General features: G+C 53.1%; 1 protein-coding gene and 1 long non-coding RNA gene across 8 annotated transcripts in view; one reads left to right on the top strand and one right to left on the bottom strand.

Moving 5' to 3' along the window:
* The window catches only part of EVL (Enah/Vasp-like), a 194301-nt gene that overhangs the window by 156673 nt on the left and 11228 nt on the right, over window positions 1–26400 (top strand). For all 7 annotated transcript variants that reach the window (XR_013521537.1, XR_013521538.1, XM_035261459.3 and 4 more), the window contains exons 4-7: window positions 16573–16636; window positions 20622–20686; window positions 22292–22521; window positions 23331–23452. Coding sequence is in view for 5 of the 7 variants with exons in the window: in XM_035261459.3 (XP_035117350.1) it covers window positions 16573–16636; window positions 20622–20686; window positions 22292–22521; window positions 23331–23452 (481 nt within the window). In the remaining 2 variants the exon portion in view is untranslated. The remainder of the gene's footprint in view (window positions 1–16572; window positions 16637–20621; window positions 20687–22291; window positions 22522–23330; window positions 23453–26400) is intronic.
* On the bottom strand, window positions 25193–26345 carry LOC144577472 (uncharacterized). The gene is made up of 2 exons (XR_013521541.1): window positions 26206–26345; window positions 25193–25458 (listed from the first exon to the last, which is right to left on the bottom strand). It is a non-coding gene; the product is annotated as an uncharacterized LOC144577472 (long non-coding RNA).

Here is a 26400-nt window from a genome sequence, read left to right on the forward strand (position 1 = left end):
GGATGGAGAGGTTGTGTGCAGGCCACAGGACAACTTGGGGCAGAACCGTGGCCACACCCAGCGTTCCTCCACTAGCATTCCCTCGTAGACGATCACTTTCTCTGGGCCAAGGACCAGAGTGGGGCTTTAGGAAGAGGGCCGAGGTGCATGGAAAGCAGTGCTGGTGAGGGGAGGGTTGAGTAGCTAGATTTTGACTGTTTCTTCCCATTTGGTTCTCACAAATGAAGTCTTGTTAGACCTGCTCCTGGTGCTGAATTGGGTTGCGGGGTGGGACAGAAGCATGTGTGGTCAAAGGCAAGTTTATTTGCAGTTTGGGGTTGAATGTAGTGGATTTCAAACTGGTTATTTTGAGGAGTTCCAGGGTTCCACCAAGGTACACCAGGGCCCTCACCCTGATGCAACCAGAATAGTTCTTCATCGACTTCATACAGTGGGACTATGAAGAAAAAAAAAGAAAACCCCTTAGCTTAGTGGGAATCTCGGTGAATGAAAACACAGGATGAAGTGCTTGTTCTCTTTGGCTCTTGGGGCATAATGTACATCCATTTCCTAGTTGGTTTGCATCATTGGTATATTTCAAAATATGAAGCTACTGGTGCTGGATAATAAAAGTTTTCCCAGTTTTTCAACCTCTCATGTCCTTCATCGATGCTCAGTGGCCCAGTGGCTGCAATATCAGCACAGTGTTGAGAAAGAGCCTGGGAAAGGGACTCACAGACAGACCTTCCTGGGAAGAGTCGGACCCAGCTCCATGTCCTGGTTGGAGGGGAGTGGACAGTGTTAAACCTCATATCTCTTAGAGGTGGTGCTGAATTTTGCTTCTCACAAACCTCTTTCCATTTGAGACTACCTACCTTTCTCCCCTAAAGAGAAGGAAGTACTAGGTTGTCTTTACCTCCCTGGCTGCCAAGGCTATTGGCACCTTGTGTGCAGGCCCAGCATGGCCAGGCCTGAGAGGGGAACAGGACGGTGAGCCCCCTGCCCCTGCCTGCTCCCAGCTGCCCTCTGGCATCCGCTTTCTGAAAGCTGGACAGGTCTGTTTGCTGACCCACCCCTGTTCTCACTCGGGCTCCAGATGTTGGATCAGGCAGGGCCTTTGTACGCCTCCATGCCAACAGCTACCCGAGTCACACCGTCAGACTCTCCTGTGCCTCTGGCCCTTCTTTCCTTCTCACTTTTCCCCACACTTCTAAAATCTCTCTCGTCCTGTCATAATGTGGCTCTGCAGATGGAGCCTTTTCCAACCACCCTGCTGTGACTTTGCACTCCCACAGGGCTTGATTTTAGCCTCTGCCTTAACAGTCAGCTGCCACTTGGCATGTCCTGCTGTTCCCACAGCATGAATCCAGTCAGGTTGGAAAATTCAGAAAGTGGCTTCTTTGTCTCTGGACCCCAAAACCCTGTACATTGTCTGCCTGATAAGCTCTGAGCAGATCCATGACTGGCTGCGGGAGCACACCAGGACCCAGAGGCTGCCGTGCCTGGAACCCTGTCGCCTGACTCAGCCCAGGCCCCAGCTCAACATCGAGGTCCAGAGGGACCGTGTCCAGCAGCAAAGACTGTGCACTGGCCCAAGCCCTGGGTCCACCTGACTCATTGGCTCCCGTTGTCACACCTCAACTGCATATTCTCACCATCTCTCCCGACCCTCTCTCCCCGGAAATGTTTTAACGGGGTTGTAACCCATCTACCTTCTCTTGTCCTTCTTTAGTCTGTCTTCCCTGGGCTGTGTCTACAGAGGCCCGGCTTCTGCCCTCATGCGCGTTCTTCCCATACTCCTGGGCGCCTTCTGCTCATGCTTTGCTCTGCTGGAACCCTGTCTGCTGTGAAGCCTTCCCGGTGCCTAGGAGACCTCAGGCACACTTTCCTGCTCTGCACACATTGCTCCTGTCCCATTCGTTTGGACCCTGGGTTTGTTTGTCTAGTCTGTGAGCTCCTCGAGGGCAGGTATCTGTGTCTGTGCCTGTGTCTGTCTCGGGAGCCCCTGAAGAGAGTGACACGTCAGAGGTGTCTGGTGAGTGAGCGAGCTCCCAGCTTGCACCTGCATCATATTGTGTGCCTCGCAGAGCCCGACATTTTCTGCCATCGCGCCCTTCTCTACAGACTGAGACGGAGTTCCTGATCCAAGACCGCTTGCCAGCAGCCTGTGAAACTGGGCTCAAGGTGAGGGGTGCTATCTGTGATTGAGGGACATGGTTAATGGAATTGTCTCACACAGAAATCGCACCCGTCACCTTGGCCTGCTTATCACCACCCTAAACAGAGGAACACGCTTCTCCAGCCACAGCTACGGAAGGGCCTTCAACTGCTGTGGCCCTGAGGTGTGCGTACCGTGGAAGGACCTTTGGATGTGAACTCAATGTGGTTCCAGTATCAGCTGTGCCAGTAGCGTGCCCTTGAGCATGTCACTGACATTTCTAAGACTCAGTTTCTCCATCTGCGAAATGGCTGAATCAGACCCACCTCACAGGGTTGTTGTGAGGGTACCATGAGTTGATGTTTGTAAACGTTCTTTGTCACATGTAAATTACTATAACAGTTTGAAGTTACTCTTTTTTTTTGAAACAGAGTTTCGCTCTTGTTACCCAGGCTGGAGTGCAATGGCGCAATCTCGGCTCACCGCAACCTCCGCCTCCTGGGTTCAGGCAATTCTCCTGCCTCAGCCTCCTGAGTAGCTGGGATTACAGGCACGCGCCACCATGCCCAGCTAATTTTTTGTATTTTTAGTAGAGACGGGGTTTCACCATGTTGACCAGGATGGTCTCGATCTCTTGACCTCGTGATCCACACGCCTCGGCCTCCCAAAGTGCTGGGATTACAGGCGTGAGCCACCGCGCCCGGCCTGAAGTTACTCTTTTTAAGAAAATTATTTGCAAAGGTAACTAACAATGTCAGCTGGGCACAGTGGCTTATGCCTGTAATCCCAGCCCTTTAAGAGGCTGGGGGATCACTTAAGCATAACAGTTCAAGACCTGCCTGGTCAACATAGCAAAACCTTTGTCTTTACACAAGAATTAAAATTTAGCTGAGTGTGGTGGCATGTGCCTGTGGTCTAGGCTACTCAGGAGGCTGAGGTAGGAGGATCACTTGAGCCCTAGAGTTTCAGGCTGCAGTGAGCTGTGATTACACCACTGCGCTCCAGCCTGTGCAACAGAGCAAGATTCTGTCTCAGGATTTAAAAAAAAAAAAAAGGCAACTAACAATATCAACTCCTGTGGTGGTGCCGGCAGCCCTCACATCGGGAGACAGTGGGAAGCCAAGGCTGCTTGGATCCAGATGTCCAGGGAACACTTTTTGAGGGAAGCGGGGCTTGAACTGGGTCCCTGCAGGGCCAGGGTGGATGCGGGGATCTGATGAGGAGGATGGCAGCACCAGCAGATCTTGGTGGTTTGGAAGTTCGAATCAAGGTCTGAGAAGAGGCTCTACCTGACCCTGGGGGTCTCCCCGGCACATGGCGGTACTACGCCTCCTTCATGGAGCCTAGTTTCAGAGAATCCTGCTGCTGCCATTGTCCTCAGAAAAGCCACTGGCTCGTTGCAGTTTACATCCCAGAGAGGAAAGATCCCTTCCTTCGACCAGTCCCAGGATTATCTCCCTAACACTAATGGCGAGATTCCTTTGGGGTTTTAGTCTTTCTGTAGATGGCAACCCGGACCCCATGTGCGCAGTCAGGGTTCAAGATAGGCAGTGGTTCATTCTCCAGCCTCGCCTTACCAGCACCTGCCTGACACCTCCTGCTGGTGCTCAGGAAGCAGCCTGCTGAGCTGTGCCTGCCATGATCAGCACAAGGTTGACAGAAGTGACACAGACTCCAGAGGCAGGTGACAGTACTACACTCTAGCTCCAGGCACCCGCTCCACCCTGTCATATGAGCAGCTGTGAAACCTTGAGCAAGCCATTTCACCATTCTAAGCCTTAGCCTTAGTTTCCTTTAAAAAAATATATATTTATTTATTTGGTTGGGTTTTTTTGTTTGTTTGTTTTGAGATGGAGTCTCACTTTGTCACCCAGGCTGGATTGCAGTGGTGCCATCTTGGCTCACTGCAGTCTCCACCTCCCAGGTTCAAGTGATTCTCCTGCCTCAGCCTCCCAAGTAGCTGGGATTACAGGTATGCCACCAGGCCCAGCTAATTTTTGTATTTTAGTAGAGACAGGGTTTCACCTTCTTGGCCAGGTGATCCGCCACCTCGACCTCCCAAAGTGCTGGGATTACAGACATGAACCTGGTCAGTTTCCTCATCCTTAAAATGGGTGTAACAACCACCTCACAAAGTTGTCCTGAGTCTCCAATGATAAAATAGGTGGGACTGTGATTTGTGAGCATACAGCAGCATGAGAATGCAGATTGTTCCTGGAGCCCCCGATCCCTAGACACTGGGACCTCACCCCTCAGTCATAGCCAGTCACTTCATTCCGGTGTGCCACCCCCCAGAGCTAAGCCGTATACTCATTATGGAAAGGAACAGACCCCCTTCATGGATGCTCTTGCGCCTTGGCTCCCTAGATCTTTGCAGCATCCCCCTGAGACTGCAGGGAGACAGCAGGAATTACTTTCTCCATTTTAAGAAGGAAGAAATAAAGGTTCACAGTGCTAAGAAATGTGCTCCAGACCACACTGGTGAATGCAGAGCCCAAGGCCCAGAGCCCAGATCTCCTATTTCCAGTCCAGGTCTCTGCCCAGTGGACCAGACTGCCTCTCTAAAGACCCTGCTCACCTGGCAGCCCCCGAGCTTCCTAACCGTAACCCGGCTTGGTCAGAGGTTCTTATAAACGTTTAACCTGGTCCATCTTTCTAGCCACATGCCCACATCTTCGAAAGTGAGGGAAGAATTCATTCACAGCTGTGCTTTTTTCCTCAAATAGCATGTATCATTTCTTTCCTAACGAATGAGTTTTATAAGTAGCCTCCTGCTGGCTTCAGCTCATGTAGGATAAGAGCCAACTTAAATATTTTGGTAGATAACCCCAGAGACTCAGAAAGACAAGTGCTGAACTTGAGATACAGTTTCCAGTTTGAGAGTGGAAAGGCTGTAAGTGTTTGAGGCCCTGCCCCCTGCCTGTCTGCTGCCTGCCCGCCCTCATCCAGGTGTCCATGCAACAGGGGTGTTCATAGCAGCTACCACCTGACTGGCCTGCTCCTGCGCTTAGCCCACTCTGCTCCATTCCCCACACAGCAAGCAGACTGCTTTTCAGCTCTCAGTCAGGTCATCGGTCCTTGCTGAGAACTCTCTAGGATTTTAGGCTTAACTCAATATAGTCCACATTCTTACCAAGGCCTTGTAGCCCAGCATGCTGTGGTCTTGGCTGTCTTTCTGAACTCACTTCCTCCCTACTCTCTACTTGTCCTTTATTCCAGTTATGTCATGCCCCAGACCTGCCAACTCTGCTCCTAACTCAGGGTCTCTACACCCAAGGCCCCTTGTGTCCAGAAAGTTTTATCTCCAAATAACCTCAGGGCTCCTTCTGTCACTTCATCCAGGCCTCTGCTTACACTTGCTAATCAGAGTTTGCCTGTCTTAAAGAATGACCCCCACACATTCCTTAAATTCTCTTTCCCTGCTGTGTTTGTCTTCCTACCTGTTGTATCTTTATTTGTTGCCCGTCTCTCCTCTCTAGTGTAAGTTCCAAGGGAGAAGTTTGTATCCACCGCTATTTCCTCATCTGTGAATTACTGAGCATCTGTTCTGGGCCATGCAGCAGCACACAAAGATGAGTAAGACATGGTTCCTATGTTCACAGAGCTCACAGCTGGGTGGAGAGAGAGCCTTGTCAATGCCGTGTATGTTATGCTATGATGGAGAAAAGCCCAGGGCTTCTGGGAGGCTGCATTGAAGGGGAGAGCTACTAGGAGAGCCCTGAGGGTGGGCATGTGTGATCTAAGTCTTAAAGGGGCTGAACAGACATTCGCCAGTTAGAAGAGTGGCCCAGGCCGGGTTTGGTGGCTCACACCTATAATCCCAGCATTTTGGGAGGCCGAGGTGGGCAGATCAGGAGGTCAGGAGTTTGAGACCAGCCTGACGAACATGGTGAAACCCCGTCTCTACTAAAAATACAAAAATTAGCTGGGCGTGGTGGCATGCGCCTGTAGTCCCAGCTACTCTAGAGACTGAGGCAGGAGAATCGCTTGAACCTGGGAGGCAGAAGTTGCAGTGAGCCGAGATTATGCCACTGCACTCCAGCCTGGGCGACAGAATGAGACTCTGTACCCCCCGCCCCCAAAAAATAAGAGTAGCCCAAAAAGGAAGCAAAATATGCAGCGGCATGGAGGCATGCGAACCTAGAGCTTCGATGTTGGATGCATGTGGGAGAAGAGAAAGCGGGGCTTGAGAAACAGGCAGGACCAGGTCTAGAAGGGCAGGCTTTGGGCATTACATCCCAGGGCTTAGCCTCCTGCCTGGAGCTTTGAGGAAGGTCAAAGAGCAAGTGAGAGCGAGTACACAAATTTAACTCTTAAGTGACTTCAAGTCTACGTGCTCAGAATGGTGCCCGGCAGGTAGTGAGCACTCAGTCATTGGTGGGTTCTGCTGTCATCATCTTCCTCGTGCTTATTCTCTAGCCCTGTGGGTGGGAAAATTAAATTCCAGTGAGAGAAAGTGAGTAGCCAGCCCGGGGTCACAAGGCCCGCTGGGATCAGCCTGTTAATTGTGTGGGGAAGGATTTGGGCCGGGAAGGGGAAAATCGAGGAAGAAACAAGGTGCCAAGCTTCAGATACCCCTCCAAGGCAGCAAGTCTGAGGGGTGGAGGGGGCATTCCTTTGAAGTCTAATGATGTGCTCTTAAAATCCATGCATATTTTGCATATTTGAACTGTATTCCAGGGAAGGAAAGAGGGAATGATGGGTATTCCTAAGGGAAGGTGCTAAGGGAGTTGGGACATTCAGAGAGGAGAGAGGTTTGGTATGATTGGCTGGGAGCAGCAGTCAGGGCACTAGGCCAGGCAGATTCAAGCCTAAGAGACCTCCAATCCCAAGGTTCCCGTGTGGACCAGTGGGGAACCACAGTAGTTTCCTGGCCAAGGAATGGCCTGGAAGACCAGTGCTTTCCAGAATTTACTCTGTAAGCACAGACTCAACGGGCTAAGTGGAGGCAGAGAGGTCATTTGGAGACTCATGGAAAGCCCCCACGTGAGAGCATGAGGCTTGGATCTAGACAGGCCAGAGAGGGAGCATCTAAGAGAGAGTTTGCAGGAGAGGCAGCATTTCACGCAGCAGGGTGGGGGCAGGTGCAGGCAGGGATCAAACAGGCCTTCTGTGAGAGCGTGCCAACTTGGTTTTCCCATACCACAGTTTGAGGTGGTGCCAAATGTAATCATGCCCCACAGACATTCTCTACACACTTGCTCCCTTCTGACTCCACGCCTACTCTGTTCCATCCCATTTACCACAGGGTTAAGAGGAGTGCCACCTAGGGGTGCCTCCTAGCAGACACCTGCTATCACCAAGGCCTGAGAGCTGAGCCCTTCAAGGGGTCTGGACCGTCCTTCAGGGCCAGGGCCCTGGGAGCTTGCTGGAGTCAGGTGGGCAGGAGGGTTCTGATAGGTTAGCTGAGCAGCCTCATTAAAGATTGAGGTGGGGAAGCCCACTTGATGGTTGGATGGCGTATCAGTTACCCACTGCTCCAGCCAGGCAACAGAGAAGAGGTAAGTGGCCCGGTGCGAGAGGTATCCCCGGCCTGTGCCGCGGAGCCCTGCCCGTGATGGTCAGCAGGGAGTGGGCCTTCCACTGCTTTTGCTTCTGCCACTGGGACTGCACCGTGCTTTGCAGAGTGAGCTGTAGGTGATGGGAGCCCCTCTCTCTCCTCCCTGCTCCTCATGGACCTCTCCTTTCACTCCCACCTGCTCCAGGGATGGGGGTGGGAGTGCTGGATCTTGGGGCGAGTATTTGTCACTGACCAACTACGGGGTTTGCAAAGACATCCTTGTGGAAGCAGCAGGGTGGAAGTAGCAACTGGGCACTGGGAGACCTGAGCTTCTGTTCTAGCAGCACCGTTCACTGGAGGCGCTTGACCTTGGGCAGCTTTTCCGAGCCTCAGTTTCCCCACCTATAAAACAGAGTTAAAGACCCAGCCATGGATGATTGGGCAGATTAGTCACAAAAAAACGATGCAGTGATGCTCTGTAAACCATTAAGGTGTGCCAGATTTTTATTACAATTTGTTCTTTTTGAGGTTCTTTTTAAGGTTAGTTTTGCGTCCTGAAATAAGAACATTAGGAAGAGAGAAAAAATGTTTTACAGGAAAACAACTCGCTAAGGAACACAGCCTAGTGGCCCAAGGAGTGGGGGTGGGGTGTCCTGGCCTGGAAGCCGGAGACTGGGTCTAGCCCTGCTTTCCCTGGTGTGGATGTGAGCTTAGGCAAGCCCCTGCCCTTTCCCTGGGGCTCAGGACCCGTCTACACGGGGTGCTGCTCACTGGTACATGGACAGCACCAGGCCCCCTGCTGTCTTTTTTCAGAATTTGAATGCTTTTCTGCTCCGGCATCTTGTTTTTGGTTCATGACTGCAAGGGCTGGTAGTGCTTCCCAGTGTGGCCCTGATCATTCCCCACTCTCTGAAGTGTTATCCCCACATCTGTAAGTGATGACCTTCCAGCTTGACAGGTCTTTCAAAACCTGAGCTCCTAGACCCAGCTTTACCTATTGGCCACCATGAAGCTGAGCTGTCTCTGCTAAGCCCAAGGCCACGGCTTAGGCATGAGGGTCTGTTGTAGGATTTCGTGGGTCAGTTGGCTCTGTTAATCTGAGTAAGACATGTCAGCTTGCTTGAGCCTAAATTCATGTGGTAAGGACTTGGGCAGAAAAGACTAGAAAATTCACGCAGGGTTCCTTTAAGCAAGCAACTAAGATGTGTAAGCTCGTGTTAGAATAGGGAGGGTGGCAGGCAGGTATTTGTCACCCCCTGCCTAGAGCTTAAAGGATAGGGTTAAACACTAGCTGCCTTTGTTTTCCAAAGACAAACGTGGAGCTGTTTGTTTATTAACTAGGGCTGAGCCTCTGGGGTGGACAGAGCCCTGGGCTGGAAGATATTTGTCCTGGGCTCTGGTCCCAGCTCTGCCACCAATTCCTGTGTGGCCTTGGCCAGGTGACTGTAAAAATAGTGGCCAGACTAGGGCTTAGCCCAGTTCACAGACTCCATTCTCGCTTGGACACTTGCTTCCTCGCTTGGTGATAGGAATGGCACCTGTGAGGAAAGCAGGGCCTTGTAACAAGAGGGAAAGATGTGCCAGGGATGGCGCAATCTCATGGTAAAATGGGGGTACCCTCTGTAAAGAGGGGAGGGAGCCAGCCAGAAAGATGGTAGAGCAGGGAGGCGGCCTTAGAAGGACTTGGGACTCTGCCCAGCTCAGACCAGGTGGCTGCCGTTTGTTGGCCAGAAATTCCATCAAGCATCACTGAGCAAGTGCTGGATCCTTTGTCTCTACCACTGCTAGGATATCGGGTTCTATCTTTTCAGGAGCCCCAGGGGATGCCTTTCCCATAGAGACTAACTGGAAACTGAGCCCATCCCTTCCATCTCAGACGAGCTGGGAGCTAATGTCCCAGGGCCTCATAAATGTTCAGGGGTGGGCAAGAGGAAGGCCTTTTTCAGGAGGAGCGGTCACCACTGCCTCACCTTGTCTGCCTGCCTTTGGCTGTATAAATAAAAATGCATTAGCTGGACAGGAGCCACACTGTTCCCTGCCTACCCGACGCCTGCCAGACCTCGAGACAGCTGGATCACAGACCAGGGATTGTCTTCCGTAAGACTATTAGACTTTTGTTTAATTAGAGGTAGTACATGATTTGGAAATTCAAAAAGAGGAATATAACCCCACAGTCCCGAGATAACCACCATTAACCTTTTAGTATATTTCCTTCTTCTTTGTCCTTTAGAGTTGTAGAAATTTGGAGCTGATGATCCTTGGTTCCACCCTTTCACTTTATAGTAAACGGAAGCCCAGAGAGGGGAGGGACTCCCACACACCTAACTTACTGGCAGAGCTCCAGCAGAGTTCATTCTGAAGGGGATTTATACAAACCAGAACCACCCCGAAGAGCACAGCCAGGGCAGAAAGGAACTGGAAGACAGGATGGGGGCCAAGGGAGGCCTGGAGGGGAGCGTGCCAGGGCCGCCAGACCAGCACAGAGAGATAGCCTTTGTGGTCCTGACTACTGGGGGCAGTCCTGGCAAGAGAGATTTCACTCTTTGGAGAGAAGACTTTCCCAGTGAGAACCACCCCCCACCCCCAGCTAGGGCCTCACACTCGAGATCAGACCTGGTGGCTCCCAAGACTCATTACAGCCCTGAGAACCTGTCCATCTCCTGGGATACCTCTCCCGGTGCCATGTGGATGGGCACTGAGGCAGCAAGGCCATTGGGTGCTGAGAGGCCGTGGTGTGTGTGCCACACTCCTGTCCAAGAAGGGGCTCTGCCAGGGGGCTCCAAGCCACAGCTTCTTGCACGCATGCCAGGGCTGGGCTCCTCCCCTCCTTGTTCTCGTCCTTCTCTCCCTGCCTCTCTCCCCGGCTTGACCCTTCTTCCTCCATTTGTCCTGTTCCCCTGCAGTCTTGGTGACTCTGTGGAGGGCTTTAGAGTCCTTTGTTTTTTGGTTGAAGCCTGATATAACTGTGAACTGTTCAGAGGCCACAAAGATGCTACTTCAGTTCTCCAACTCTCCAGCTTACTTATGGAGTAAAGTGGAGATCACAGCAGGATTCCTAGGATGAGGTGGCGTCTGAGTCTCTGACACATGATCTAGTACATAGTGTGACAGACACAGTAAACTTGCATTCTCTCCTTACCCCAACTCTGGATTTTCTAAGTCCCGTTGCCATTGGCGGCCTGTGGAATCTCACTCACTGATAGATCATGAGGCCCAGTCCTCGGCCCAGCTGCTGTTTCCAGCTCTGGGAGCTTGTGAGCCATTAGACTTCTGTTGTTTTCTCTAAGATTCTGTCACCTGCTCTAGTCTCGCCCAGTGGCTGGAGATGCTCAGACAGTATCCCCGGGCCAGTCATCCATGTACTTAACAAACATGTATTGCATTAACTGTAGGTCAAAAACTATGGTAAGTACTGGGAATTCAGAGGTGAGCAAAACAGTTAAGTCCCTGGAATTAAAGTCAAGCTGTCCTCCTGCCCTTCCTGGTATGTGCAGACATGCCTCATGGGTCCTGGTGACTTCAGGGGTTCACATTCAGAGTCCCATGAGCAGGTGTTCTCTTAAACCTGGGCCACACCTGACCTAGGTCAGTCCTGTGACCTGCCTGTGTCTCAGCACCTTGGCCAGGCTGTGAGGAAGTGGAAGGGGAGGAGCATCACCTGCATCGGGCTCATTCTCCTTGAGGCCCATAATGTACACCCAGATTTTTCCTTTCTTGTGTGCTCTTCCTTACCCCTTTCCTCTACACCAGGACAGCTTTCTTGAAGGTGGCAGTACTTTGCTTTGGAATCCTTTGTCAAATCCTTATGTCAGAGACAGATGCTATCAAAGCCTTTTGAAAAGTACAATACAAGGACGAGGTAGAAGCTCATCTCCTCCTTGGAGCAGCCTTCATGTCCCTACTTGCAGAATAGCAGCAAAGGGGAGTGACCTGCCAAACGCCTCCAGTGCATCCCAGGTAGAGATGCCACCAGACGGGAGCCTGCTTCTTCCCAGTGCTCACTCTCCCCAGTGAGAAGGGACTCAGACCTCCTGGCCCCACTCCCCATCAGTCATACAGACTCTGCCCAGAGTCCATCCAGCTCCTATCCCCTGTCACTGGCCCCCTCACCGCACCTCACCACCCCTCCCTTTCAGGAGGGCTCATGGCTGAGTGTGGCCCAGCCTTCCCTTCCTCTCTTGTGTGTTTCTCCTCACCTCATGGCTTCTAAGAGTAAAAGGGCTCCTCTGTGTCACCACAGTGTTTGGGAGGAGTGGGTGTTTAATGGAACTTAGACTCGAAGCTGTAAAATGGGCCTCCAAGACAGCAGGAAGTCAGCTCCTTCCCAAGAATCATCACGGTCCTGTGGGCCTTAGAGCAGACCAGCCTGGACTCTAGCCTTGGCCTGGTCTCAGCCTCTGTCCTTCTGCAGCTCTTTGTGTTCAGAGAAGAGGTCAATCAGGGAACCTATGGCCTGGCCTGCTAGGAGGGGCGAGCCCTGCCACCAAGGGCTGGACTCCGATGACACCAGGAGTGCCCAGCCACCCTGCTCTTGTTTGATGTTGGACCTGAAATTTCCCTTTCTCTTTATTTGTCCGTAGCGTGACAGGTTCTTTTATTTTTCCTTTTTTAATTTTTGAATTTCTTCTCATCCTTGTTTCCTATCTCATGCTCTTTATTTTGACTTGGCAAAATTTGTGGGAGAGGGTGAGAGTTTTCCTTGGTGGGTCCCAGGGCACAGGCCAGGCCCATGCCTTGGCAAGATCAGCTCCCAGACTGAATGAGCTTGGGACACCGGCCAGCGTCACAAACCCTGTGGCTTTGGGCAAGTCCCCTCACCCCTCAGAGCCACCACTGCTCATCCCATGTGCTTCAGGGGCCGTGGTGGGACCAGCTGGGCAATGAGTACACGCAGCCCGTGGAGAGGAAGGCTCTCTGCCGAGGGGACTGCACCAGCAAAGCCACAGGGGCAGAGGGCCACTTAAGCCAGCACACAGGCAGGTTCCTGTCTGACTCAGAAGAAAGACCCTCAGTGTGCTTTCAACAGTAATGCAAACAAGTATTTCCAGCACTCTACGGCTTACCATATGCTTCTCCTCCTGGACTTTATTAGTCCTCTTAGCAGTTTGGTAAGGTACCACTATTAGCACTAGTGTATTAGGACCACTTTACAGATGAGGGCACACATAGCTTGCCTAGAGATGCTCGGCTGGGTAGGTGTGGGGCAGAACCCAGGCCAGGTCCTCTCCTGCCCACTGCCTGCCCAGGTTAGTACCTTGTGAGAATGAGACAATCAAGGTGTGATCCGCCGACCATCATTGCTGTGCATTTACTGTACAAAGGAGGGCACCTCACGGCCACAGAGGATGACCACGCTCTGCCACTGTGTGCAGAGCCACAGAGTCCTCTAGCAGAAAGACGTCTGAAACTCACAGCCCTGCAACAATGGCTGGATCAGCAGCCCCGTGGCATTAGTTTGTCCCCAAGGCCTCTGGTCTGCAAAGGGTAGCCGGTGCTGGCAGGGCTTCTTCCACTGCTGCATCCTTTCTGGACAAGCAACTCGAGGGATCCCTGTATCTCTCTGTGGCTCACCTCCTAGGATTTTATTTTCACTCAGGTCATTTCAGCATGACTCCTTCGCCTGAACTTTTCCCCTTGGGTGGGTGAGATTGAACCTCCTCTCCCCTTCCCAACTCAGTTCAGTAGAATCTACCAAGTATCTGGTGTGAGTCAGGCTGTGAGCATGGAGTGCTGAGTGAGATGTGCTCTCTGCCCATGAGAAGCCCAGGGTCTAATACAGAAGAGAAGGCAGCTCCCGAGTCACTGGAATATGGGTGAGAAAACTGTGAGTTTTTAAGAGAGGTACACGGGCACTGGTTGGTGAGGAGTATGAGGACCTGGGGAGGGCTTCATGGAAGAGGTGACCTCTGAGCCAGGCCTGAAAGCCTTGGTAGGTGGAGATGGCAGGAAAAGGTGACCCAGGTGGGTTGAGTAGTGCACAAAACACAGAGAGATGGGAAGCATGGTGGGGCCGGGCCCAGTGTGCAGTTGCAGGAGGTCAGCTGTGGAGGTCCAGCCACAAGGTGGGTTGGGGCCTGGCCTGAAAGCCTTGAATCTTATTTGATGGAGCCTGGGTCCAACCTTGTGCAGATCTTGTCTGTGTTTTTCAGACATCACTTGGGCTGCACTGCCAGAATACGAGAGAGTGGAGGTGAGGGTCCAGGAGAGAGATGCCAAGGCTGCCAGGTGGCAGCAGAGAAGCAGGGCATTCTGTGGGGCAGCCGACACAGCACCAGTAAGACTCAGTTACCTAATGAGCCACGGGAGGTAGAGAGGGAAGAGCCAGAACCACCCCCATCCCTATTGTCCCAGATCCTATTGGATCCAAGCTCAGCCAGGTGGCTCCAATGGGCTCACCTGGGGCATGGGACAGGTGCCACATGCTCCACCTCAGCTTCTGCCTGCATCATGCAGCGATGTCATCTGTAGTGCCTCACCACGAGACACGAGGGAGTCTGATTACCAGCAGCCAGGACCCTTCCTTAGCTACTCCTGCTAAAGAAGCACCTGCTGAGGGGTTGCTGCTTGGAGCTTTCCAAGGGCCACCAGCAGTCTGCAGCAATGACCTTCCTCCCTGTCCCTCCCCTAGACTGCCACGGGGAAGCTGTGCCTGGGGAGGAGGAGACAAGGAGTAAGGAGCCGGTGGGAACCTCAGGTCTGTCACAGTTACTCTGGGTGACAGTGGACCACTGCTCCTTGCTGGGCCTTAGCTCCCACCCCTGAAACAAAGGGACTTGACTTTAATGTTCAGGGCCCTCATAGCTCAAAACAGTTGAACATTTTCTTAGTTTCAGCGCAGTCAAGTGTTATCCTTTCCTGCTCTGACATGTCTAAAACTCCAGCCAGTTTTTAATTAGGTCTTCAGTGCAGGGGCCAGAGCTCCCTGGAAGGGCCAGGGCTCCTACTGGACTTCCCCACCCTCTCGAGGAACAGGTCGGGAGGGTGTTGGGAGGATATCAGCCCAGCAGGCAGAATGGGGAATCCAAAGCACACAACCACACACACATCTGTGGGCAGCTGGCTGCCATCTGGGGACCTGACATGGGTGGAAAACAGTTGGAGTGAGCTGGGCAAGGTCAAGCCACAGACACAGAAGGATCCTGCAGCAGCTGGTGGACCCCAAGCATGGAAAGGCCTCCATCCTAGGACAGGGACTTAGTCCCCAGAAGGACGAAATCCAGATTTAGGAGTGAGCTCGGCCACTGAGACCAGGTCTTAGAACAAGGCAGATATCCAGTCATCCAAGCCAGAGCCCAAGGCCTGTACCGAGCTCACAGCCAAGCAGCTCAGGCGCAAGTCCCAGACATGGAGTTGAAATGCCAAAAATCCCTCCTGCCTCAGCCAGAATGAATGGCAATCGGGGGATGAGGGGTGGGGGTGGCGAACACATGTCCACAGCATCTTGCACACCATCCAAGGGCAGCTTGCAGCTCTTCTGGCAGTATACGAGTCTGCCACCTTGAGCCTTCATTCTTCAAGCTGGTTTCAATCTGACACCACCATCTGAGTTTAAGAAAGAAAGTGGCATTTGCAGGTGGTTTGTATCTGCTACTTGCTGTATGTGAGACCTTGGGCAAGTCATTTAGCTTTTCTGGCTTCCCAGCTGTTACAAGTCCTTAGGGGAGCCTTCTTACAGGTTTGTGAGAATTTGAGTTAAATTTAAAATTAAATTCAATTAAGAAAAGTGCCTGGACATTGCTCTGGTAATGTTCACATATTCATTCATTCTGTTTCTTAAGAACAAGGAGGGAAGAGCAACTAGGACCTTGGGCCTCTGTGAAGTAGGAGGGAATATACATGTCCCCACATCATCGATGTGGTTGTAGCTTGAATATTTCTGTCACATCATCCTGGGGCAGAAACAGTGCCACTGCCCCATCTAGTCATTACAACTCTCTGCAGTTCCCTAGTGACACCTGAGCTGGCAGAGAAGGAACAGTCAGCTCTGTCTCAGGTGGGGGCACTGAAGCTTACCTGTGGCACAGCACAGGAAGCCCTGACGCAGGGTCCAGGGCAGAGTGTGGCCAGAAAGTTCCGCACCAGTCCAGAACAAGGGGAGCAATGGCAGGGCCTGGCTCCTTCCCACCCTTTGCAGACAGCAGGGGTCACCCCAGGGCTGGAAGCATGGGCCTCAGCTCAGACACACCCGGGTTTTAACCATAATATCCACCAGCAGTCAGTGTCAGTCCTTTGCTCAGAAAGTAGAATAAAGTAGATTTCTTAGGTTTGCCAATTCCCAGTTCCCTGGTGATTTTAGTTAGAACATCCTGGTGGGAGGTAAAGAGGCTGGAGTCACTGTTAAAGCGTTGAGGGATGGTGGCCAGCATGAAGAAGGTAGTTTGAGAGGGAGGGCAAGAAGGGCCAATAACTGAAAGGGATGACTTTTTTTTGAGGTGGAGTCTCAGTCTGTCACCCAGGCTAGAGGACAGTGGCACGATCCCAGTTAACTGCAGCCTCCGCCTCCCGGGTTCAAGTGATTCTCCTGTCTCAGCCTCCCAAGTAGCTGGGACTACAGGAGTGCACCACCATGCCCAGCTAATTTTTGTATTTTTCGTAGAGACGGGGTTTCCATGTTGGCCAGGATGGTCTCGATCTCTTGACCTCATGATCCACCCGACTCAGCCTTCCAAAATGCTGGGATTACAGGCGTGACCCACCATGCCTGGGCTGAAAGGGAGGATTTTTAACCATGTGAAATTTTGGGTCTTACTGGTTTAGAATGAAGAGCCATAGTGAGTGAGGATAGTACGTAGGTGTGAGTGAGGCCAGCATTTAAAAGATTCTTAAGGATGTCTCTTCTGCAGCCAGGAGGAGGGGCAGAGATGGAGTGCACTCCAGGGGGGTTTGTCGGGGCCTTCCTTCTAACCACTGTGTTTCTATGTTTCTCTGCCCACAGGCCCCTCCAGCCAGCGTCAGGTGCAGAATGGCCCCTCTCCTGATGAGATGGACATTCAGAGAAGGTAACCCAGCACCCCCAGGGGCCAGCCTGGCCATCTCCCAGTAGGGCTGGGTGGCCACGGGTACCTTCAGTGGATGAGGATGCACCAACACCCAGGGCCAGGACTCCCAGAGGCACACACTGGGGGAGGGTGCAGGGTGCAGCCCAGACCAGAAAGAAAGAGAGGGCTGATGCGCAGCCGCTGTTCCCAGACAACAAAACCAGGAATGACTGTGGGAGTCTGGTGTTCTACAGAGAGCGCCGCTGACCTCCAATGGGACGGCTCTCAGGGTGACCCAGTAGGGCCCAAGTGCTGCTCCCTTGTTGCCTCACTTCCCCATCCCCAGGGTAGCAGGAGACAGTCCAGACATGAGGGATTCAGCCTGGGGGGCAGTCCCTCCCACCCCATGGAGCTTCTAAAGTGTTAGCACAGGGGGAAGAGGAAGGGCCAAGGGTGTTGTCCTGAAATTACAGAAGAGGTCATGGTGGGTCCCCATGAACAGCCTCCCAAGGTCATAGTGCCATGAAATGGCAGAGACAGGACTTAAAGCCAGGTCTGCCCTCTCAGTGATGGGTGCTCTGCCTCTTCTGTGTGAGGGGGGTTGAGCCTGGCCCAGACCGTCCTCACTCAGCTCTGTCAGATAGGGAGTAAAGCTGCGGCTCTCTCTGGCTACACTCAAGTCCAGCCCTGGAGTAGGAGTCAGGAAAGCCGGCTTCTGCCCCCACCTACACCTCTCACCAAATGGCGTGGAACTTGCCCCAGCACCTCCTCTCCTTTAGCCTTTTCCTAAGACTGACAAATGAATGCCTTGCAACCTTGGGCAAGTTCCTGCTCCAGGCCTCAGTTTCCCAATGTAAAGATGGTATTGGCCTTGCTCTGCCTGTCTCACCTGCTCACCCTCAGGGCTTTTCTTACTGTTGCCCACATGAGTCAGCTGAAACCCAAAGAATGGAAGTGACTTGCCAGAGTAACCAGGAGTCAGGCAGAACCCAGGCTGGCAGGCAAGTCTCACTCTAGCTGCAGCTCCCTGCAGGACCCGAGGCCGGTCCCACTCACAAAAGGGCGTGAAGGAGTGAGCCCCACTAGGTACCAAGTGTAAGCGTACAGGAGTGGATGGCCACTAACTCGGTCCGGGCGTGAAGGAGTGAGCCCCACTAGGTACCAAGTGTAAGCGTACAGGAGTGGATGGCCACTAACTCGGTCCGGGCGTGAAGGAGTGAGCCCCACTAGGTACCAAGTGTAAGTGTACAGGAGTGGATGGCCACTAACTCGGTCCTTCAGTTGTCCCGAAACTGCTTCAGCACCCGCAGTGCTGAATTCTGTACCCCAGGGCCCAAACTAAGCTGTGTGGGATCACTGGCCGCCTGGGAATGGGAACACCGCCTGGCAGTCAGGGTGTGAACTGCAGGGTGAACACCCCTGCCCCAAGGTGGGAATGTAATCGAATTCCAGGGAGCGGGGGAAGCTCAGCTCCCCTGAGAGGACAGCCTTCCAGGCTCTTGGTCTCTCACTCACCCAAGAATGGGAGGGAGGACCCCACCGGGTGCAGTGCACCCGCAAGTAAATATTGGACCCCAAAGAGTTTTGGAGAAAGTGATTTATTTAGGCAGAGAAAGAGAAAAAGATGAGAGAGAGAAGCTTTCACAAGATGGTGGAAGGGGATCCAGTCTGCATGGATGTTGGGGATAGGGACTTTTAACCTCTGAGGAATTCCTGCCCGCCTCAGGTTTTCTGGGCCTGTGAAAGAAGTTCCTTTAAACTTCTGCTGGAGTGATTGAGTTTTGATTCTTTCTTGAGCACATGAAACTTAAACAAACCTTTAAGACCCCAGATTGGGAGGGGGTACGGTGCTGGGAAGTTCTTGCCTTTGAAACTATGCCCCGTTGTGGACCCGGGAAGAGAATACATTCCCTCAGGACCACACACACACACACACACACACACACACACACACCTGACTCAAGGTGGAACCACACACCCCTGACCCAAGGTTGGACCACACACATACACACACCTGCCCAGAGGTGGGACCACACGCACACACACACACACACACACACCTGCCCCAAGGTGGGACCACACACCCACACCCCTGACCCAAGGTGGAACCACACACAGACATACCTGCCCCAAGGTGGGATCACACACCCACACCCTTGACCCAAGGTGGAACCACACACACACACCTGCCCCAAGGCGGGACCACACACACACCCCTGACCCAAGGCAGAACCACACACACATACACACACACACACACCTGCCCCCAAGGTGGGACCACACACATACACACACCTGCCCCAAGGTGGGACCACATACACACACAGACACCTGCCCCCAAGACAAAACCACACACGAACACACACACACGAACACACACACACGAACCCCCCTCTGCCCCAGGGTGGGACCACACACACACACACACACCCCTGACCCAAGGTGGAACCACGCACACACGCACACACACGCCTGCCCCAAGGCAGGACCACACACACACACCCCCCTCTGCCCCAGGGTGGGACCACACACACACACACATACCTGCCCAAAGGTGGGACTACACACACACAGAGATACACACTTGCTCCAAGATGAGACCACACACACACACACCTGCCCAAAGGTGGGACTATACACACACAGAGATACACACTTGCTCCAAGATGAGACCACACACACACACACACACACACACCTGCCCAAAGGCGGGACTACACACACACAGAGATACACACTTGCTCCAAGATGAGACCACACACATACACACACACCTGCCCAAAGGTGGGACTATACACACACAGAGATACACACTTGCTCCAAGATGAGACCACACACACACACACACTTCTTCCCCAAGGCGGGACCACACACACACACACACATACACACACACAGACATGGGGTGGAAGGGGCAGGGACTCTTACTTTTCCAACGCCATTTTACTGGAGGCGGGTAGGGGCAAGACCTACTCCGTGAGGCAGAGATTCCAAGCATCCAAACAGTATCATAAGTTCAGACCTGATTTTTGAACATCTTTCACACACCCTCATTTTACCATGGTTTTCTAGGTGTGTGGCTCCTGCTGGGGAGGTTGGAGTTTCAGCAGTTTGAGCAGCGACACTAATAAAGATGCTGCCGGGAGCTTTTCAGACCTTAATGCTAAAATGGGCTTGTCCATAATTTTTTAGTTATCAGGCATATACCCTGCAAGAACCTCATGAAATAGAGGTTTCCAGCACTCCTTCGCACCAAGCCCAGAGCTGCCCTCAGAACGTTCCTTAACCCTGTGTTTTCATGGCAGGCATTCAGTTTGCACCACACCAGCTGAACTCTTGCTGCTGTCTGTGGTCTAGATGATTTCTTAAGATGCCTCCCACTCCAGAACTTGGTTCCTGGACTCTGTAGATGTATCTGGGGCTCAGTGTCCTCATTCAGCTTACCTTTAAGAGCACCTGAGGCCACCCTGCCATAAGGAACTGGAATGTGAGTTCTCACTATGGTACACATAGCAGTGTCCCTGGCATGCCAAATGACAGTGTGGTTCTCTCTAGACGGAGGCGGGCCTGTGGCTGGTCTGTAGTAAGGAAAATGTCAAGTGTGTCCATTTTTGTTGACAACCAAAACACACCTGAACTGCCCTAGGAAGCTTGGCCAGGGCCGCTAAGAACAGGCATTCCTGAGGCTGGGTCTGTTGAGGCCACAGGCCCCCAAAAGCCAGGTGAGCCCACCCAACCCAGGGAAGAGCTTGGTAACTCTAGGGAGTGAAATCACATTGGCCTTCTACGAGGAGCGCTGTGTTGCCAGTGCTCCCACTTTTGGGAGCTGGAACCAGTCACAGCCCACTCCTCTGTTAGGAGGAGGCAGCCCAGGCACATAGTGGCACTTGTGAAGCACTGGCATAACCTGACTCTGAAGCCGGGGCTCACCGGCACAGTGTAGGCACTGAGCATGTTGTTCTCTGGTGTGGAGAAGTCTGACCGCCCCACTGTGGTTGCTTTTCAGACAAGTGATGGAGCAGCACCAGCAGCAGCGTCAGGAATCTCTAGAAAGAAGAACCTCGGCCACAGGTGAGAGCCCTCCTCCTCCAGGGCCAACTCCCATGCAGGTGCCAGCAGCAGCCCCTCCACGTAGATGAGGCCAGGGGCACATGGGGCACTCTGTGAGTAGCTGAGGGGAGCTTACGTTTCCAAGTGTGACCACCACTTCAGATGGTGGAGGGGAGCAAGAGAGCAGAGGCTTGGGGGTCTGCTCAGCCGGGTCTGGCCCCTGCCCACCAACCTTCTTTGGAGTGGACATTCAGCGAGCACTTCCCATGTCTCAGGCACTGTGCTAAGGGCTGGGGACACAACCACAACCGCAGGTGCGGTTCCTGCCCTCAGGGAGCCCACTGCCCCGTCAGGGAGACACAGACCCACCCTTATGTCATGTGAGGTGCAGGTACTGAAGGCCCAGCCTGGATCAGGGAAGGCTTCCCATGGGAGGCCCTGCCACACGTCCGGCCTGGACATTCCATGGAGGTTACCACATTGAAGGAGGACAAGGGTTTTCCAGAAATTGTGTTCACGGATAGGCAAAGGGCTTGATAATTTACCAAGTGCTTTCATGTCCTTTGTCTTGTTTAATTTTCTCAAACACCCTATGAAGTGAGTGAGCAGATGATTATTATACTGTTTACTGATGAGAAACCTGAGCCCCTGCTGGTTACAGGAGCACCCTGCCCATAAGATACTGACTGATGCTGTTATCCCCACCTAGCTGTCACAGGCCTCCTGCCCCCGGCCACTCTGCATTTCTCATGCAGGTCTGACGCTGTTATCACGTCCCTTCCCCATCACTCTTGGAACGGCCGTGCCTACCCTCTCTCCCTCTAGTGCCTCACAAGTGTTTCCCACCCTTCTTCTCCTTCCTCACACTCGCTTCCCCACTTCACCTAACTGAACCCCTGCTCTCCAGTCATGTGCCAGCACCAGTCACTTATGTAAGGAAGTCTTCCATGAACCTCTAGCCAGGCTGGAGCCCCTCTGCATATGCCAACATGGCGCTGTGTGCCTGCCCTTGGTAGCATGTGTCAGCTTGCCACAGTCTGCCATCTGCATGCATCTGTGCGATGTGTTGCCTGTTCCTCACAGGCTGTGAGCACCATGAGCAGAGAGCATGAGGCCGTTCTCCTCAGCACCGCACTTAGCATTGCACCCTGACCCACACCCCCAGTCGGCCCTGGGACCCGCAGTACCTGCCATGGTCCCCAAAGGCCAAGTGTCTGTCACAGTTGGACCTTGGTGACCAGCTCCTGCCTAGTGGGCGCTAGGTACTTAGAAGTAGTAGAGAAGAGAAAAAGCACAAACTGTGTAGCCAGAGAGCTTCCTCTCCTCCTGGAAAAATGTGATTGCAGCAAGAGGAAATTGCCTGGATTCAAGAAAGGTTAAGCAAATACAGGACACTGTGAGTCCAGCCAGGCCCAAGTGCTAAGGACACCAGAACAGGGAATAATTGTGCCAGGGCCAAGTTCATCCTGCTGGGGCTTCCTGGGTGAAGCAGGCCCGGACCTGTTCCTCATCCCTCTGAGGAGCAGCCTGCCCTCTGTCCTTCCTCCGGGGAACCTGAGCTGAGAGCAGCAGGCTTAGCCCCCAGCTGGGTGCTGGAGCTGGCTGAGCCTCACTGTTGTGTTTCAGGGCCCATCCTCCCACCGGGGCATCCCTCATCTGCAGCCAGCGCCCCCATCTCATGTAGTGGGCCTCCACCGCCACCCCCACCCCCTGTCCCACCTCCACCCACGGGGGCTACCCCACCTCCCCCACCCCCGCTGCCAGCCGGAGGAGCCCAGGGGGCCAGCCATGACGACAGCTCCATGTCAGGACTGGCTGCTGCCATAGCTGGGGCCAAGCTGAGAAGAGTCCAACGGGTAAGAGTTCCCGTGCACCGGGCAGGAATGGGACGGGGGGACCCTGACGCCGTCTGCAGAGCACTTGTGTTCCTTCCCTCATCTTCGAGACACTGAGCAAACTGCTTCCCTGCCCAAAGCTAGCTGGCCCGTGGCCACTTGTTCTCACACAAGAACACTCATGGGACAGCACTTTGAAATTATAAGGTGCTTTAGTTAGCCATTGAGCCTCACGTTGACCTTCATATGTGGGGCAAGAATATGTCCCCTTTGTAGATGATAAATTGAAGCACCAAGAGCTTGAGTAATTTGCTCAAGTCACACCATTTATAAGTTTTAGATGTTGGATTCAAGCCTGGGTCTCCTGAATCTAAGTCCATTGCCCTTTCCACTATAGGAAGCTGTATCATGGAAACAGGGCTACCCAGCTGTTAACTTGCCTAACCCCTGCTCATATGTTCTGGAACTGTGCTTGTAAGAATAGCTCTGAAACAGACCTTTGGCTTACTTTTTGTTTCCTTCCCACCAAATAGTCTCTTCTCCCCTCCTTTTCCCCATGTGTCGTGTCTGGTCTTGGCAAAGACAGTGACCTGCAGGCCTGGGGAGTGTCTGCAACCTGTATGACCTGGGCTGGTCCTTGTCCCTCTCTCTATTTTGGTTTTCTCCCCATGGTGTTGGGGAATCATGGACTAGATGGCCCCTGAGGTGCCTTGCAACACTGCCATCGTAGGATTCACACGCGCATGGTTTCCTGCATCCCCTCACGTAGGTGCTGCCCCCTGTTCTGCCATCAGCAGCAGAGTCTAAAACATGGCCTCCTCTTCCCTCAGCCAGAAGATGCATCTGGAGGCTCCAGTCCCAGTGGGACCTCAAAGTCCGATGCCAACCGGGCAAGCAGCGGGGGTGGCGGAGGAGGCCTCATGGAGGAAATGAACAAACTGCTGGCCAAGAGGTAGGTGTCTGCACCTCCCGTGACTTGGTGTGCCTAGCAGGCAGCTCCTGGCCCCAGCCCCGCATGGAGAATTCTTGCTTGACCCCAGAATCCTTCATTCCCTGGGTTTAGCCAAGCAGGGGGAACTGTTACTTAAGTTTTCCCTTCCCAAGGGGTTAGTCTGAAGCAGCAAGCCCATGGGTGTCCTCTACACTCCAGAGCCTTCATTTTAGCTCAGCAAGTATTTTCTGAAGCATCTACCATGTACCAGCCCTGTCCTGAGCAGAGATACATTTGGAGATAATTTCAGAGATAAATGCGGGGGGAAAAGTCCCTGCTCTTAAGATCCTAACAGAAAGATGGGCCGCAGTGCTTGGGTTTGCAGAGGACACTCTAGGGAATGTGTGGTAAAGGTGTCCCGTCCTCCAGGGTTCATTATGGAGGACTCGGGAAAAGGAGTAATGAAGGGTAGGAGCCCAGAAGGCATTGCCCTGAGCAATGGAGCGAGCACAGTGCCATCCGTATCCTGGCCGGGCTCTAGGGCCTAGGACCTGGTCATGTGTGTCTGCTTGCTGCAGCAGGTGTCGCTGCAGCCTGCCATTGTTGCCCTCTGCTGTTCTCCAACTGAAACGCAGGCAGGTAGGGAGATACCCAGGTCTTTCTCAAAAGAGACGCAAAGCTTGGATTTTATTTTTAAATATGACTTGACATCAGGAATGTGCTCACTTTGGACTACCAATGTTGTGGCTCACTGAGGCACCAGAGGGCACAGGAGCAGGCCTCACCAGCCAGAATACAGAAAGCTGCACCAGGGGCCCTGCTCCCTTGGTAACCCCACCCCAACCCCTTCTGCCACTTTGTTGCCTTCTCCTGGCCCTCCCAGCTGCCTTCCAGTTGGCTGACAAGTGAGAACTCTGTGTACGCCCAGGGTTTTCACACTGCAGCCCTAGTTCCTCTCGTTACCTTCCCATGGCTCCATGAGGATGAAGCGAGATGACAGAGACCCACAGGTGCAGGCAGCTGGTGTGGCGCTTCATGGCAGGGGCACAGCCTGGGTTTCCTGCCAAGGGCTTCTTTGTATGCATCACAGAAGGCAGGGAAAGGAGGCTCCACATGTGTCAGGGAGCAGCAAGGTAGATCTGCAGCACGGGCTTCTCCCAAGCCTCCACTGGGCCTGGGCATATGTAAATCACTAAGACAGGAGGCAGGCTTCTGAGCAGTTTCCTGTGATAATAAGTCCAGGTGTGCAGGGCTGACAGTAGTCACACAAAGGCACATGGCTCCATGGATGAGAGAGTCAGGAGGGCTCGCAGAAGGATGAGGACTCCTGTGCAGTAAGAGGGACAGTGGGCGGAGTTAAGGTACCTGGGAAGGCTGATGCCCCCCTGTGTCTGAAGAGCTGGGTGTGGAGGAAATGGACCAAGAGTCAGACTGGGAGAGGGAGCCTCATGGTGCAGGGCATCGGGTTCCATCTCAGAGGCGAGGATGGGCTGCAGAGAATAGAAATCATTTTGGAAAAGAAAATATTAATGCTTTCCCCAAGTCCTAGACCAGGCTGAGGGAAAGCACCTTTCTGAGAACAGGAAAAGGCTGATATTGCCTGGAGCCAGTGAGATGCCAGATGCTGGTGGGAGAGTCCAGGCCCTCCCAAGAACAAACATGCTCTGCATAGCTCAGCAGAAATCAGTCAGATTGCCCTTTGAAATCCACTTTACTGATGGCTACTGGGAGAAGCTGATAATGAGAGTACCCTTGGCCTTGCAAAGTTTCTTTTAATGCAGGTTCTTGTCTCCTGTTCTGAGGGCATGCAGTTGAGTCTCTCTCCCAGCAGGGGAGGACAAGAGGGAAATGATATGGACGGAGAGCTCCCGTTCAGCAGCACTTTCTCCCACCTATACTCCAGTCGAGTGGGTGGCTTGGTCAACTTTCTGTTTCTAGGAGATGGGGTGCTGGCTGCTGGGGAGTAGATGGTGATGGTGGGTAGGCCAGTTACGAGACTCTGACAGTCCAGGAAGAGATGATGGGGCCTTGCAGGAAGGTGTTGAAAGTGAAGAGAGAAAAAAGACAGGTTCAGAGGTAGAACTGACCAGGCTGACTATTAAAAGAAGCTGGTGTCAGGGATGATTCCCTGGTTACTGGGCTGAGGAACAAGATGGGCGGCAGACCTGTGCTGAGATGAGAGCTAAAGAAGGGGCCCCTGCTACAGCTGAGGAGGCTGCCGGGTGGGCCCATCACAGACAGGTGAAAGCCTGGCCACAGCCCCTCACCACACCTCAGACCAGCTCCATGCTTGATGGGCAGCTCATCTCAAGTTTAAGAGCCACAGAAACCTATCTCTGGGGAACACTGAGGGTCTGCCTGTGTAGACGTGGGAGGTCAGCAGATACCACTGAGGCCAAAAAAAATACGGGTGAGGTTTTAGAATATATGAAACAGGAATTCATAGCAGGGGAGGTGTGTGAACCAACTCAAGGACATCATGTGAGCTATTCCAAGGCTCCTCTTAGCATTTCCAGGCCCTGAGTGGCATCCTAGATTCTAGATTGGAGAGGGCATGGCTGGGTTAACTGAATCCAAGACAGGAGGGCCTTAAGGTGACACAAGAAAGTGACCAGTGTCCCGACCTGTGGGACAGACTGCAGCCCAGAGAGGCGCCCGTCTGTCCCGTGTGGCTGGGCCTTCGGTGTCCTGGGAACAGAGCACAACTGCCTCCTCCACCCCTTGGATGCTATAGCTGCTGCCAGTACAGCCAAACAGACACAGGGTCACCTCACCCTCTCCGCCTCGACCAGTCTCATGTTGCAGGCCATGAGCACACAGAGGGCCTGGACACTCGCCCGGGCCTGGCTCCGACAAGCCTCCTGCTTCATGCCATCATTTTCCTGCACAGGTTTATCCGAAGACTGGGGTGAATCTGGCAGGGAGGAAGCAGAAGAGTTCTGGGACAGTGTGAGAACCTGAGAAGCTGA

The sequence above is a fragment of the Callithrix jacchus genome, chromosome 8 (genome assembly GCF_049354715.1).
Source record: "Callithrix jacchus isolate 240 chromosome 8, calJac240_pri, whole genome shotgun sequence".
In the NCBI taxonomy this organism is placed as follows: Eukaryota; Metazoa; Chordata; class Mammalia; order Primates; family Cebidae; genus Callithrix; species Callithrix jacchus.